Below are 12235 nucleotides of genomic sequence, written 5' to 3'. Positions count from 1 at the left end.
GCAGCGGAGAGAGGACACAACCTTGGGGCGCCCCAGTGCTGTCTCGAACACCAACTGCCATCATGTCTTCCCTCCAACCTTCTCTTTGGCAGCTCCATCCTCATCATCCTTCTACCAATATACTCACTATTTCTCCTCTGGACGTGTCCAAACCATCGAAGTCTGCTCTCTCTAATTTTGTCTCCAAAACATCAAACCTTGGCTGTCCCTCTGATGAGCTCATTTCTAATTTTATCCAACCTGGTCACTCCGAGAGCGAACCTCAACATCTGCATTTCCGCCACCTCCAGCTCTGCTTCCTGTTGTCTCTTCAGTGCCACTGTCTCTAATCCGTACATCATGGCTGGCCTCACCACTGTTTTATAAACTTTGCCCTTCATCCTAGCAGAGACTCTTCTGTCCCATGACACACCTGACACCTTCCTCCACCCGTTCCAACCTGATTGGACCCATTTCTTCACTTCCTGACCACACTCACCATTGCTCTGGACGGTTGACCCCAAGTATTTAAGGTCCTCCACCCTTGCTATCTCTTCTCCCAGTAGCCTCACTCTTCCCCCACCACCCCTCTCATTCATGCACATATACTTACTTACTTCGGCTAATCTTCATTCCTCTTCTTTCCAGTGCATGCCTCCATCTTTCTAACTGTTCCTCCAGCTGCTCCCTGCTTTCACTGCAGATCACAATGTCATTTGCAAACACCATGGTCCACGGGGATTCCAGTCTAACCTCATCTGTCAGCCTATCCATCACCACTGCAAAAAGGAAGGGGCTCAGGGCTGACCCCTGATGCAGTCCCACCTCCACCTTAAATTCGTCTGTCACACCTACAGCACACCTCACCGCTGTTCTGCTGCCCTCGTACATGTCCTGTATTATTCTAACATACTTCTCTGCCACTCCAGACCTCCGCATGCAGCACCACAGTTCCTCTCTGGGTACTCTGTCATAGGCTTTCTCTAGATCTACACAATGTAGCTCCTTCTGACCTTCTCTGTACTTTTCCATCAACATCCTCAAGGCAAATAATGCATCTGTGGTACTTTTTCTAGGCATGAAACCATACTGTTACTCGCAAATACTCACTTCTGTCCTGAGTCTAGCCTCCACTACTCTTTCCCATAACTTCATTGTGTGGCTCATCAACTTTATTCCTCTATAGTTTCCACAGCTCTCCACATCACCTTGGTTCTTAAAAATGGGCACCAGTACACTTTTCCTCCATTCCTCAGGCATCTTCCCACGCACTAGAATTCTATTGAACAAGCTGGTCAAAACTTCCACAGCCACCTCTCCTAGATGCTTCCATACCGCCACAGGAATGTCATCAGGACCAACTGCCTTTCCATTTTTCATCCTCTTTAATGCCTTTCGAACTTCCCCCTTACTAATCATTACCACTTCCTGGTCCACCACACTTGCCTCTTCTACTCTCCCTTCTCTCTCATTTTCCTCATTCATCAACTCCTCGAAGTATTCTTTCCATCTAGCTAGCACAATGCTGGCACCAGTCAACATATTTCCATCTCTATCCTTAATCACCCTAACCTGCTGCACATCCTTCCCATCTCTATCCCTCTGTCTGGCCAACCTGTATAGATCCTTTTCTCCTTCTTTAGTGTCCAACCTGCCATACATGTCATCATATGCCTCTTGTTTGGCCTTTGCCACCTCTACCTTTGCCCTGTGTCACATCTCAATGTATTCCTTTCGCCTCTCCTCGGTCCTCTCAGTGTCCCACTTCTTTTTAGCTAACCTTTTTCCTTGTATGATTTCCTGTACTGTGAGGTTCCACCACCAAGTCTCCTTCTCTCCTTTCCTGCCAGAAGATACACCAAGTACTCTCCTGCCTGCCTCTCTGATCACCTTGGCTGCAGTGGTCCAGTCTTCTGGAAGCTCCTCCCATCCACTGAGAGCCTGTTTCACCTCTTCCCGAAAAGCTGCACAACACTCGTCCTGTCTCAGCTTCCACCACAAGGTTCTCTTCTCTGCCTTTGTCTTCCTAATCTTCCTCCCCACCACCAGAGTCATTTTACACACCACCGTCCTATGCTGTCTAGCCACACTCTCCCCTACCACTACCTTACAGTTGGTAAAATCCTTCAGATTACATCGTCTGCACAAGATGTAATCCACCTGCGTGCTTCTACCTTCACTCTTGTAGGTCACCATATGTTCGTGCCTCTTCTGGAAAAAAGTGTTCACTACAGCCATTTGCATCCTTGTTGCAAAGTCTACCACCATCTCTCCCTCCAAGTTCCTTTCCTGGATGCCGTACTTACCCATCACTTCTTCATCACCCCTATTACCTTCACCAACATGTCCATTACAATCTGCACCAATCACGTCTCTCTCTCTGTCTGGGATGCTCAGAACTACTTCGTCTCGCTCCTTCCAGAATTTCTCTTTCACCTCTAGGTCACATCCTACCTGTGGGGCATAGCCACTAATCACATCATACAATTTCAAGTTTCAGCCTCATCACTCGATCTGATACTCTTTTCACCTCGAAGACATTCTTAGCCAACTCTTCTTTTAAAATAACCCTGACTCCATTTGTCTTCCCATCTACACCATGGTAAAATAATTTAAACCCTGCCCCTAAACTTCTAGCCTTACTGCCTTTCCACCTGGTCTCCTGGACACACAATATATCAACCTTTCTCATAATCATCATGTCAACCAACTCCCGAGATTTTCCTGTCATAGTCCCAACATTCAAGTCCCCACATTCAGTTCTAGGCTCTGTGCTTTCCTCTTCTCTTTCTACCGAAGAACCCGCTTTGCACCTCTTCTTCTGCTTTGACTTCGACCCACAGTAGCTGAATTTCCAACGGCGCCCTGCAGGTTGACGGCACCGGTGGCGGACGTTGTTAACCCGGGCCACGACCGATCCGGTATGGAATTCTTTGGATGAACGCTCATATTTGCTTGGCAAAGTTTTAAGCCGATGCCCTTCCTGACGCAACCCTCTGCATTTATCCGGGCTTGGGACCGGCCTACAGTTTGCAGTGACTTGTGGCCCCCCCATTGGGCTGCATTTCCTGACCCTATAAAAGTAGATATATATTTTGAATTTTTAAAATTTTACTATTTAATTTTGGTCTTCCTGGTGAGTGGTGGGGAGGAGCCCTAGCACTCTCTATTGGCCAACTGCCACTGAAGGTCATTATTACAGTAATTATTTGTATGGAAAAAACACTTCCATGCCATAAACATATCCATCTATCCATCCGTGTTATCCCAACTGAATTTGGGCAAGAGGCAGGGTGCACCCACCAGCCAATTGCAGGGCACTTAGAAAAACAACCATTCAGACTCACATTACCATCTATGGACAATTTAGAGTCTTCAATAAAGCTAACTTGCATGTTTTTGGAATATGAGAGGAAGGGAGAGTACCTGTAGAAATCCCACTCAAACACAGCAAAGTTGGAGCCCAGATTTGAACCCCCAACCTGGTGGATGTGCTAATCACTACTCCACTGTGCTGCTTAAATAGAAAACAATCAAATAAAAAACTAAGTAGGGCGCTAACTTAGTGTACCTTCTTATGCTAGGTGATGACATATTCTTACGACATCGCGCATATTGGTTTAAACTACTAAACGTTGTAGGTTGGGACGACTGTAAAACGAGAACCCTCTGTACATTTACATTACATTTCATTTGGAATACTTGCACATTCTAAGTAGATCAATTCAAAAACAATAATGATTATTTTTTTCCGAGTTGTGAAGTGCCTAATTTCAAACACTAAAGCATTTATCATTGTTTTAATTTTTTATTTTTTTGTAATTTTTTTTCGTCAAAGTCCCCAACTGAAATCTCCAGAGCAAGACCACAATGTACTGAGAACTATTAAATGCAGTGATGGAGAAAGTAAGCAATGAAGTAAATACATATGTATCTCAAGTAGATGTATTGTTTATTGTGTTTATAAATGTTATGTTGTGATGTCCAGAGTTGCAGAAAAGTGACATGTTTGGGGAGAAAAGACAAGAAGAACAACAATCCCACTACAATGAAAGATGTGCAGGTAAGAGAACAGTGTGTGTCATCAAAGCCTCAATGTATGGGAACTGAGTTCACTTACAGTATTTGTGGTGTTATTTCTGTTTGTTTCACTCCCTCAGGTTGCGTGATGCCTTTTGAGAAAGTGACTAGTCGCACTTTTGGATCTGTCCTGTTCTCCTGCCGTCAGAAGTGCGACATGCACAAGGTCCTTCTCGAGGCTACGGCGCGCTTCACGGCCACCCACCGTCGCTCGCCGTCAGAGGGAGAGAAGAGAGAGAGACCTACCCTCCCAAAACCTGAGAGAGTGTTGGCGGGAGCGCCACACGAAACCCTCGCAAGCCGGAGTTTTCCGTGTTTGAATTTAAAAAGTAAATCCTTCTTCTATTACTCAGGTTTCCAAACCTTTTCCTCCAAGGGCCGCATACAGAAAAATGGAAACATGTAAGACAATGTGTAGTAAACTGACTTTTTTTTTAAAGCAGTGTTTACTTGGGGATCATTAATGTGATATGTACACAAATTAGACTTTGAAAGAGCAGAAAGTATCTCAAACCACTTTTTTGCTTCTAAAAAGGGATCATCTTTATTCAACATTATCAAGGGAATCGGTATCCTAATAGCATAATTTCCCAAGTTATTTTTGAACATTTTTGGAAAACCAAAACACAACAAATTCAACAAACAACAAGAGTCCAGTTGCTTCGATTCAATCTTTGCAGATTACCATGGCCTGGATGACTGAGAATCTAAACACACATAAAAAAAGACACACACATTTTTTATCATCCATATCCCATAATTTCTCGTGTATAATGCACCTTTTTTTACCCCCAAAATTGTCAAAAGTCAATAGTGCGCATTATGCATAGGAGAAAATAAAAAAACTTTCACATTTTATAAATGTATGGCGCCATCAAGAGGTTATGAAAAAGCTGTATTTTCATTCCAATATGCCAATGCCCCCTAGAGGTTATGAAAAAGTTTTACACTTTCATTCTAGTATGCCACCTCGAGGTTATGAAAAAGGTGTAGTCTACATTTTCATTCCAATATGACAGGGGTACATATGACTGCATATATGTACACATCTTACAAATTCTGCCTGGGTAAACAAACATATGAGCACAACTGTGTGTTTTCTTATTTACGAAATAAAAGTAGGGCTGTGAATTTCAAAATAAGAGCAAGTAAATAAAAAGAAAGTATTATGTGTTCAAATAAAGTGCTTAACTTCAGAATAGTTCTTTGAAAAACTAACAAAATACAGATACTTCATGTTTTGAAAATCAAAATCATGCATTGTAAAATTGCATTATACATAGGGAGAAGGGTTTTCCAGGATTTGAGGTCAACTTTGGGGGTGCGTATTATACATGGGTGCGCTTTATACACGAGAAATTACGGTAATTGGTATTTATGATATTGTGACAGTAAGTTAAAAATGAATCAGGCAATCATGCTATTAGGCCAGCGATTTCTTGAAAAGCTCGATATAGAACCAAAGCAGTCGTTGTGTGTGCTTTTTCATAACCCACACATTTCACATTTCTTCTTTTTATAGCGTTGCAGGCCCTGTCAAATGTTACTTTTAGTATCTATTGCAGGCTGTTAAAAAATGGACCACGAGTCGTAATTTTGGACACCCCTGTCCTACCGCTGTTTCCAAATTGCATCAAATTATTACTCACTGAAAACAACAGTAGCAGTAGACACAGTCCTCTGTCAAAGCTGAATATCTCACACTTTATTCATATGCCTCCATTTTCTACACTTCCATCCATTTTCTATATAGTGTTTGTCCTCCTCAGGGTGGTGGGTGAGTTGGATCCGGCTTTGAGTGAGAGGCGGGGTAAATCATGGACTGGTCGGCAGCCAGTCGCAGGGCAGATGTACACAAACAAGCATTCACACTTCGATTCAAACTTAGACAATTTAGTGTCTTAATAAACCTTACATGCATGTTTTGGACAGAGAGAGAAAACACAAAAGCATATGAGTAGATCATGCAAACTCTACGCTGGTAGGCCAGAACCGAGATCCAAATCCTGAACCTTAGGACTGTGAGACAGTCCACCATGCTGCAATCCATGCTTCAATTTTGTCGTGTATTATTCCTCACATATGTCGAATGTACGTTCTTCCTCCATGCAGATGTCAACCTGACTCCCATCTGTAAAACAGCAAAGCCTGAAAGGATTGCAAAGAGGCGCAATGGTGAGAATGACACAGCACGTGTGCTTGTTTATATTTTGTAGCTTTTTGTCACGTGTTGACTTTGACCCACTGCATATGAACAATTCATCGGATTGTGTAGTGTTTGAAATAATAGTCACTAATAGTGTGTGATCTTCACTTACAGAAACAAACTTGATCCCAGTGCAAAGAGGAGCTAAAGCACCAAAGTACGTATATACTCTGTCTGTGTGTGTGTAAGTACGTATGTGTGTGGATATCCATCCATCCATCCATCAATTTTCTCCCGCTTATCCGAGGTCGGGTCGCGGGGGCAGTAGTTTTAGCAGGGATGCCCAGAACACCTCACTGGGGAGGCGTCCGGGAGGCATCCGAATCAGATGCCCCAACCACCTCATCTGGCTCCTCTCGATGTGGAGGAGCAGCAGCTCTACTCTGAGATCCTCCCTGATGACCGAGCTTCTCACCCTATCTCTAAGGGAGAGCCTGCGGAGGAAACTCATTTCGGCCGCTTGTATCCGGGATCTTGTTCTTTCAGTCACGACCCACAGCTCGTGACCATAGGTGAGGGTAGGAACGTAGATCGACCGGTAAATCGAGAGCTTGGCCTTCCGGCTTAGCTCCTTCTTTACCACAACGGATCGATACAAAGTCTGCATCACTGCAGACGCTGCACCGATCCGCCTGTCGATCTCCCGTTCCATTCTTCCCTCACTCGTGAACAAGACCCCAATATACTTGAACTCCTCCACTTGGGGCAGGATCTCATCCCCGACCTGGAGAGGGCACGCCACCCTTTTCCGACTGAGGACCATTGTCTCAGATTTGGAGGTGCTGATTCTCATCGCAGCCGCTTCATACTCGGCTGCGAACTGCCACAGTGAGAGTTGGAGGTCACGGCTTGATGAAGCCAACAGAACCACATCATCTGCAAAAAGCAGAGATGCAATACAGAGGCCACTAAACCGGACCCCCTCTACGCCTTGGCTGCGCCTAGAAATTCTGTCCATAAAAGTTATGAACAGAAACGGTGACAAAGGGCAGCCTTGGCGGAGTCCAACCCTCACCGGAAACGAGTCCGACTTACTGCCGGATATGCGGACCAAACTCGTACAGGGACCGAATAGCCCGTATCAGGGGGTTCGGTACCCCATACTCCCGAAGCACCCCCCTCCACAGGACAACCCGAGGGACACGGTCGAACGCCTTCTCCAAGTCCACAAAACACATGTAGACTGGTTGGGCGAACTCCCATGCACCCTCGATGACCCTGCTAAGAGTATAGAGCTGGTCCACTGTTCCACGGCCAGGACGAAAACCACACTGCTCCTCCTGAATCTGAGATTCAATTTCCTGACGGATCCTCCTCTCCAGCACCCCTGAATAGACCTTACCAGGGAGACTGAGGAGTGTGATCCCCCTGTAGTTGGAACACACCCTCCGGTCCCCCTTCTTAAAAAGGGGGACCACCTCCCCAGTCTGCCAATCCAGACGCTCTTCCCCGATGTCCACGCGATGTTGCAGAGCCGTGTTAACCAGGAAAGCCCTACAACATCCAGAGCCTTGAGGAACTCCGGGCGAATCTCATCCACCCTGCCCTGCCACCGAGAAGCTTTTTAACCACCTCGGTGACCTCAACCCCAGAGATAGGAGAGCCCGCCTCAGAGAACCCAGACTCCGCTCCCTCATGGGAAGGCGTGTCGGTGGAATTGAGGAGGTCTTCGAAGTATTCTCCCCACCGGCTCAGAACGTCCCGAGTCGAGGTCAGCAGCGCCCCATCCCCACTATACACAGTGTTGATGGTGCACTGCTTCCCCCACCTGAGACGCCGGATGGTGGGCCAGAATTTCCTTGAAGCCGTCCGGAAGTCTTTCTCCATGGCCTCACCGAACTCCTCCCATGCACGAGTTTTTGCTTCGGCGACCACCAAAGCTGCATTCCGCTTGGCCAGCAGGTACCCATCAGCTGCCTCAGGATTCCCACAGGCCAAAAAGGCCCGATTGGACTCCTTCTTCAGCTTGACGCTATTCCTCACTGTTGGTGTCCACCAACGGGTTCGGGGATTGCCGCCACGACAGGCACCAACCACCTTACAGCCACAGCTCCGGTCGGCCGCCTCAGCAATGGAGGCGCGGAACATGGTCCACTCGATGTCCCCGCCTACCCCGGAACATGAGCAAAGTTCTGTCGGAGGTGGGAGTTGAAACTCCTTCTGCCGGGATTCCGCCAGACGTTCCCAGCAGACCCTCACAATACGTTTGGGCCTGCCACGTCGGACCGGCATCTTCCCCCACCATCGGAGCCAACTCACCACCAGGTGGTGATCAGTTGACAGCTTCTTCACCCGAGTGTCCAAGACATGCGGTCGCAAGTCCGATGACACGACCACAAAGTCGATCATCGAACTGCGACCTAGGGTGTCCTGGTGCCAAGTGCACGTGTGGACACCCTTATGCTTGAACATGGTGTTCGTTATGGACAAGCCGTGATGAGCACAGAAGTCCAATAACAGAACACCGCTCGGGTTCTGATCGGAGGGGCCATTCCTCCCAATCACGCCCTTCCAGGTCTCACTGTCATTGCCCACGTGAGCATTGAAGTCCCCCAGCAGAACGATGGAGTCCCCAGCGGGAGCGCTCTCCAGCACCTCCTCCAAGGACTCCAAAAAGGGTGGGTACTCTGAACTGCTGTTTGGTGCATTGGCACAAACAACAGTCAGGACCCTTCCCATCACCCGAAGGCGGAGGGAGGCTACCCTCTCGTCCACAGGGGTGAACTCCAATGTACAGGCGCCGAGCCGGGGAGCAATAAGTATACCCACATCTGCTCGGCGCCTCTCATCGTGGGCAACTCCAGAGTGGAAGAGAGTCCAACCCCTCTCGAGAGGACTGGTACCAGAGCCCAAGCTGTGCGTGGAGGCGAGTGCGACTATATCTATTCGGAACTTCTCGACCTCACACACCAGCTCGGGCTCCTTCCCTGCCAGAGAGGTGACATTCAAAGATGTCTCTTCATAAGACAAATTATGGACTCAGGTTTCCCTTGCCCGGACGTGGGTCACCGGGGCCCCGTTCTGGAGCCAGGCCTGGAGGTGGGGCTCGAAGGAGAGTGCCTGGTGGCCGGGCCTGCACCCATGGGGCCTGGCCGGGCACAGCCCGAAAGGGTAACGTGGGTCCCCCTTCCCATGGGCTCACCACCTGTGGGAGGGGCCATAGGGGTCGGGTGCAGTGCGAGCTGGGCGGTGGCCGAAGGCGGGGACCTTGGCGATCCGATCCCTGGCTACAGAAGCTGGCTCTAGGGATGTGGAATGTCACTTCTGTGTATATTCATTAATTCATTCATATAGCCAAAACAAGCATTCACACTTGGATTAACACTGGAGTCATATTGCACTGACACACACGCAAACATATATTCAATATTACTGAATGAAACTTAGCTTGTATCAAAATAATCTATCATACATCTGTACATTGCATGCAGTTATTTACATAAGCATAATGTATGTTCTGGCTAAACAACATATACATCTAACCTCTTTTCCCTCAGTAAATGTCTAAATAAATCAATTCTAGGGTTTAAGTGCGCCCATGATAAAACCTTTATTAACTGTACAGGGAAATTATAAAAAGAAGAGCACCACTTTTTGTATTAGCACACAAAACAACAATAACAACAAAAAACTCCAGCTGTGTTGCTAAAAAAGAAAAATTCAGAGAGCAGGCAAAATGATGCTCATTGAATTGAGGTGTTGTGCAGTTTGCTAATTGATCCCATGATCTTTGCAACTTTACAGGCATATTTTTCCAGAAATTCTTGGTCCAATTCTGTATTTGCGACTTCGGGAGCATTCAACTCCACTGTACGTCCTCTGATTTAAGATCGACTTCCCTGAGAATACCTCATGGTGGACAGTGTCTATTCCCAGTGGATACATGGCTTGATGCCTGTGTGTGTGTTTGCTGGGGGCAGACAAACTAAAAACCAAGTAGCAGGAATGTTTGAATTGCAGCCAGTGCTGTAACACTGCAGTCACAAAATTTGATACAACTGCAGCCTTTCCTTACATTATACTACTGTGCGTTTACTTTGTACACGTACAGTCTACTGTATATGCTGTGTCTCCATATTTGCCTTTCATCTCCCTTCGCTTTACCAATTTTTGCAGATTGGAGCCAACAGGAAATAGCTCCACATGATGCTTGATGAATGTGATTTATTTTTCTGTGCTGTCATGCTGAGATTAAATGTGACTTGTATTCTTTTTATTTTATTTTACAGGAAACTTACTTAGTAGCTCAATGAAAGACACATGCAAACCAGCTACTAACTTGCAAATCAAGAAACAAGCGAGAGAGAAATGAGTGTGGCCTGAAATGTTACAGGGATGAAGCACTAAAAGCAAATATTAGTTTCCATCAAACAAGTTTGAATTTGCCCACTTATTCAGGATTGTTTAGCTCTATAAAAAAAAAAGCTTCCCCTTTTTCCACAAACACGAGGAAAGGATTGTGAAACTCAAGCCTGTGTCACAACCAAACCCCACCGTCCACCCACCACTTAAGCGTGAGTTGGCAATATATGCTATAACACATCGTTACTGTACACTGCAGCATCAGTATCTTCTGTATTTTTGACTCTAAACACATCTACAAAAATCTAATTTCACAGTGTCCTTGAACACACCACACGGGACGTTTTCATAATGGGCACTAGTCATTGCACATGCAACAGTGTTACAGCAGAGATACCGTAACCATTTGTGTTTACATAACACAAAAGAGGCATTATTTTGAATCGGAATAACTATGTGAACAGTACAGTCAATACATTTGTTTCATTAAGACAGAATTTACAGTACAGGTTCAAGTGCCCAATTTCCATGTAATGACCAATACAAGTAACCCATATGCGATGTGGCTGTGTTTACATTCATGGATGGCCAAATTGCACATAAACATCTCAAGCATCAGTAAACAATAATACAATAATAATACAAATAGTAAATGTTGCATTGTGTTTAATTGGCCTTGGGTGACTCCCCCCAGTGATTTAATTGAGGGTCACGTCCACATTACTCCACGTCCACTGCTTGCTTATTTACTGATGGACACACTGCTATTATGGCAAATTTAGATCTTATTTAATGAGCAGTGTTTTTTTTAAATAAATGATTTGATGAAAATCAATTGGACATATAACTTCAATAATATCCATCCATCCATTTTCTGAGCCGCTTCTCCTCACTAGGGTCGCGGGCGTGCTGGAGCCTATCCTAGCCATCATCAGGCAGGAGGCGGGGTACACCCTGAACTGGTTGCCAGCCAATCGCAGGGCACTGCAATAATAATTACACCTAAATAAATGTTCAAAAGCAAATAGTTCTTAAATTGTAGCAATAAAAATGAAATACAACTGATCTGTACTTAGGCAGTGATTCTTTGGCATACCACTAGAAGGAGCACGCATACCATTTGTGGTCCTTGTACCACAATTGAGAATCACTTGTCTATGCTTTTGCTGTTGTTTTTTTAAAAGTGTTTATTTGTTTTGTTTGAGCAGATGCATTGGCAGATATCCAGTACATATCAGATTACATATTTGGAAGAGGCCAGATTCCAATCTGAAGCTATCCCATTCCATGTTTTGTTTTTTCTCTTCGCTTCCATGATGCATATCCTAATTGTGCCCCTCAGAGCAAAAAAATGGAATTGTATCATTGAAACCATGAAGTGTAAATCCAGCCTAAGACTGTCCTATTTCTCTGTCTTCAGAAAAGAAAAGCCATGGGATACCGACTGTTAGATCCTGGACTAAAAATCCCTACCCTTTTATCAGCCTCCACATTAACTGTTTGGCTACACAGCCTTCTGTTCTGCACTGCAGTTTATCTTTAAATGTTCTGCTGTTACTGTAATGAGTTGTTGTGTAAACTAGTTCTGCTGCACTTTAATAGAAGTGTAGCCGTTGTTAATAGCGTGTTTGTTGTCATTTCTGAATTAAAAGACATGTTTAAGCCTTG

The 12235-nt window shown here is 45.5% G+C and overlaps 1 protein-coding gene across 7 annotated transcripts in view; it reads left to right on the top strand.

Moving 5' to 3' along the window:
• Positions 1 to 12235, top strand: part of terb1 (telomere repeat binding bouquet formation protein 1) — a 21528-nt gene extending 9293 nt beyond the window's left edge. For 3 of the 7 annotated variants that reach the window (XM_061773087.1, XM_061773090.1, XM_061773086.1), the window contains 6 exons: positions 3818 to 3885; positions 3968 to 4042; positions 4140 to 4388; positions 6172 to 6234; positions 6380 to 6422; positions 10010 to 10487. In XM_061773087.1, the coding sequence (XP_061629071.1) occupies positions 3818 to 3885; positions 3968 to 4042; positions 4140 to 4388; positions 6172 to 6234; positions 6380 to 6422; positions 10010 to 10088 (577 nt within the window). In that variant the 3' untranslated portion in view covers positions 10089 to 10487. The other 4 variants (XR_009788494.1, XM_061773088.1, XM_061773089.1 and 1 more) reach the window with 4 other exon arrangements.

The sequence above is a fragment of the Phyllopteryx taeniolatus genome, chromosome 5 (genome assembly GCF_024500385.1).
Source record: "Phyllopteryx taeniolatus isolate TA_2022b chromosome 5, UOR_Ptae_1.2, whole genome shotgun sequence".
Taxonomy (NCBI): Eukaryota; Metazoa; Chordata; class Actinopteri; order Syngnathiformes; family Syngnathidae; genus Phyllopteryx; species Phyllopteryx taeniolatus.
Note: the sequence above shows the minus strand (reverse complement) of the source record. Positions and strands in the feature narration are given on the sequence as shown.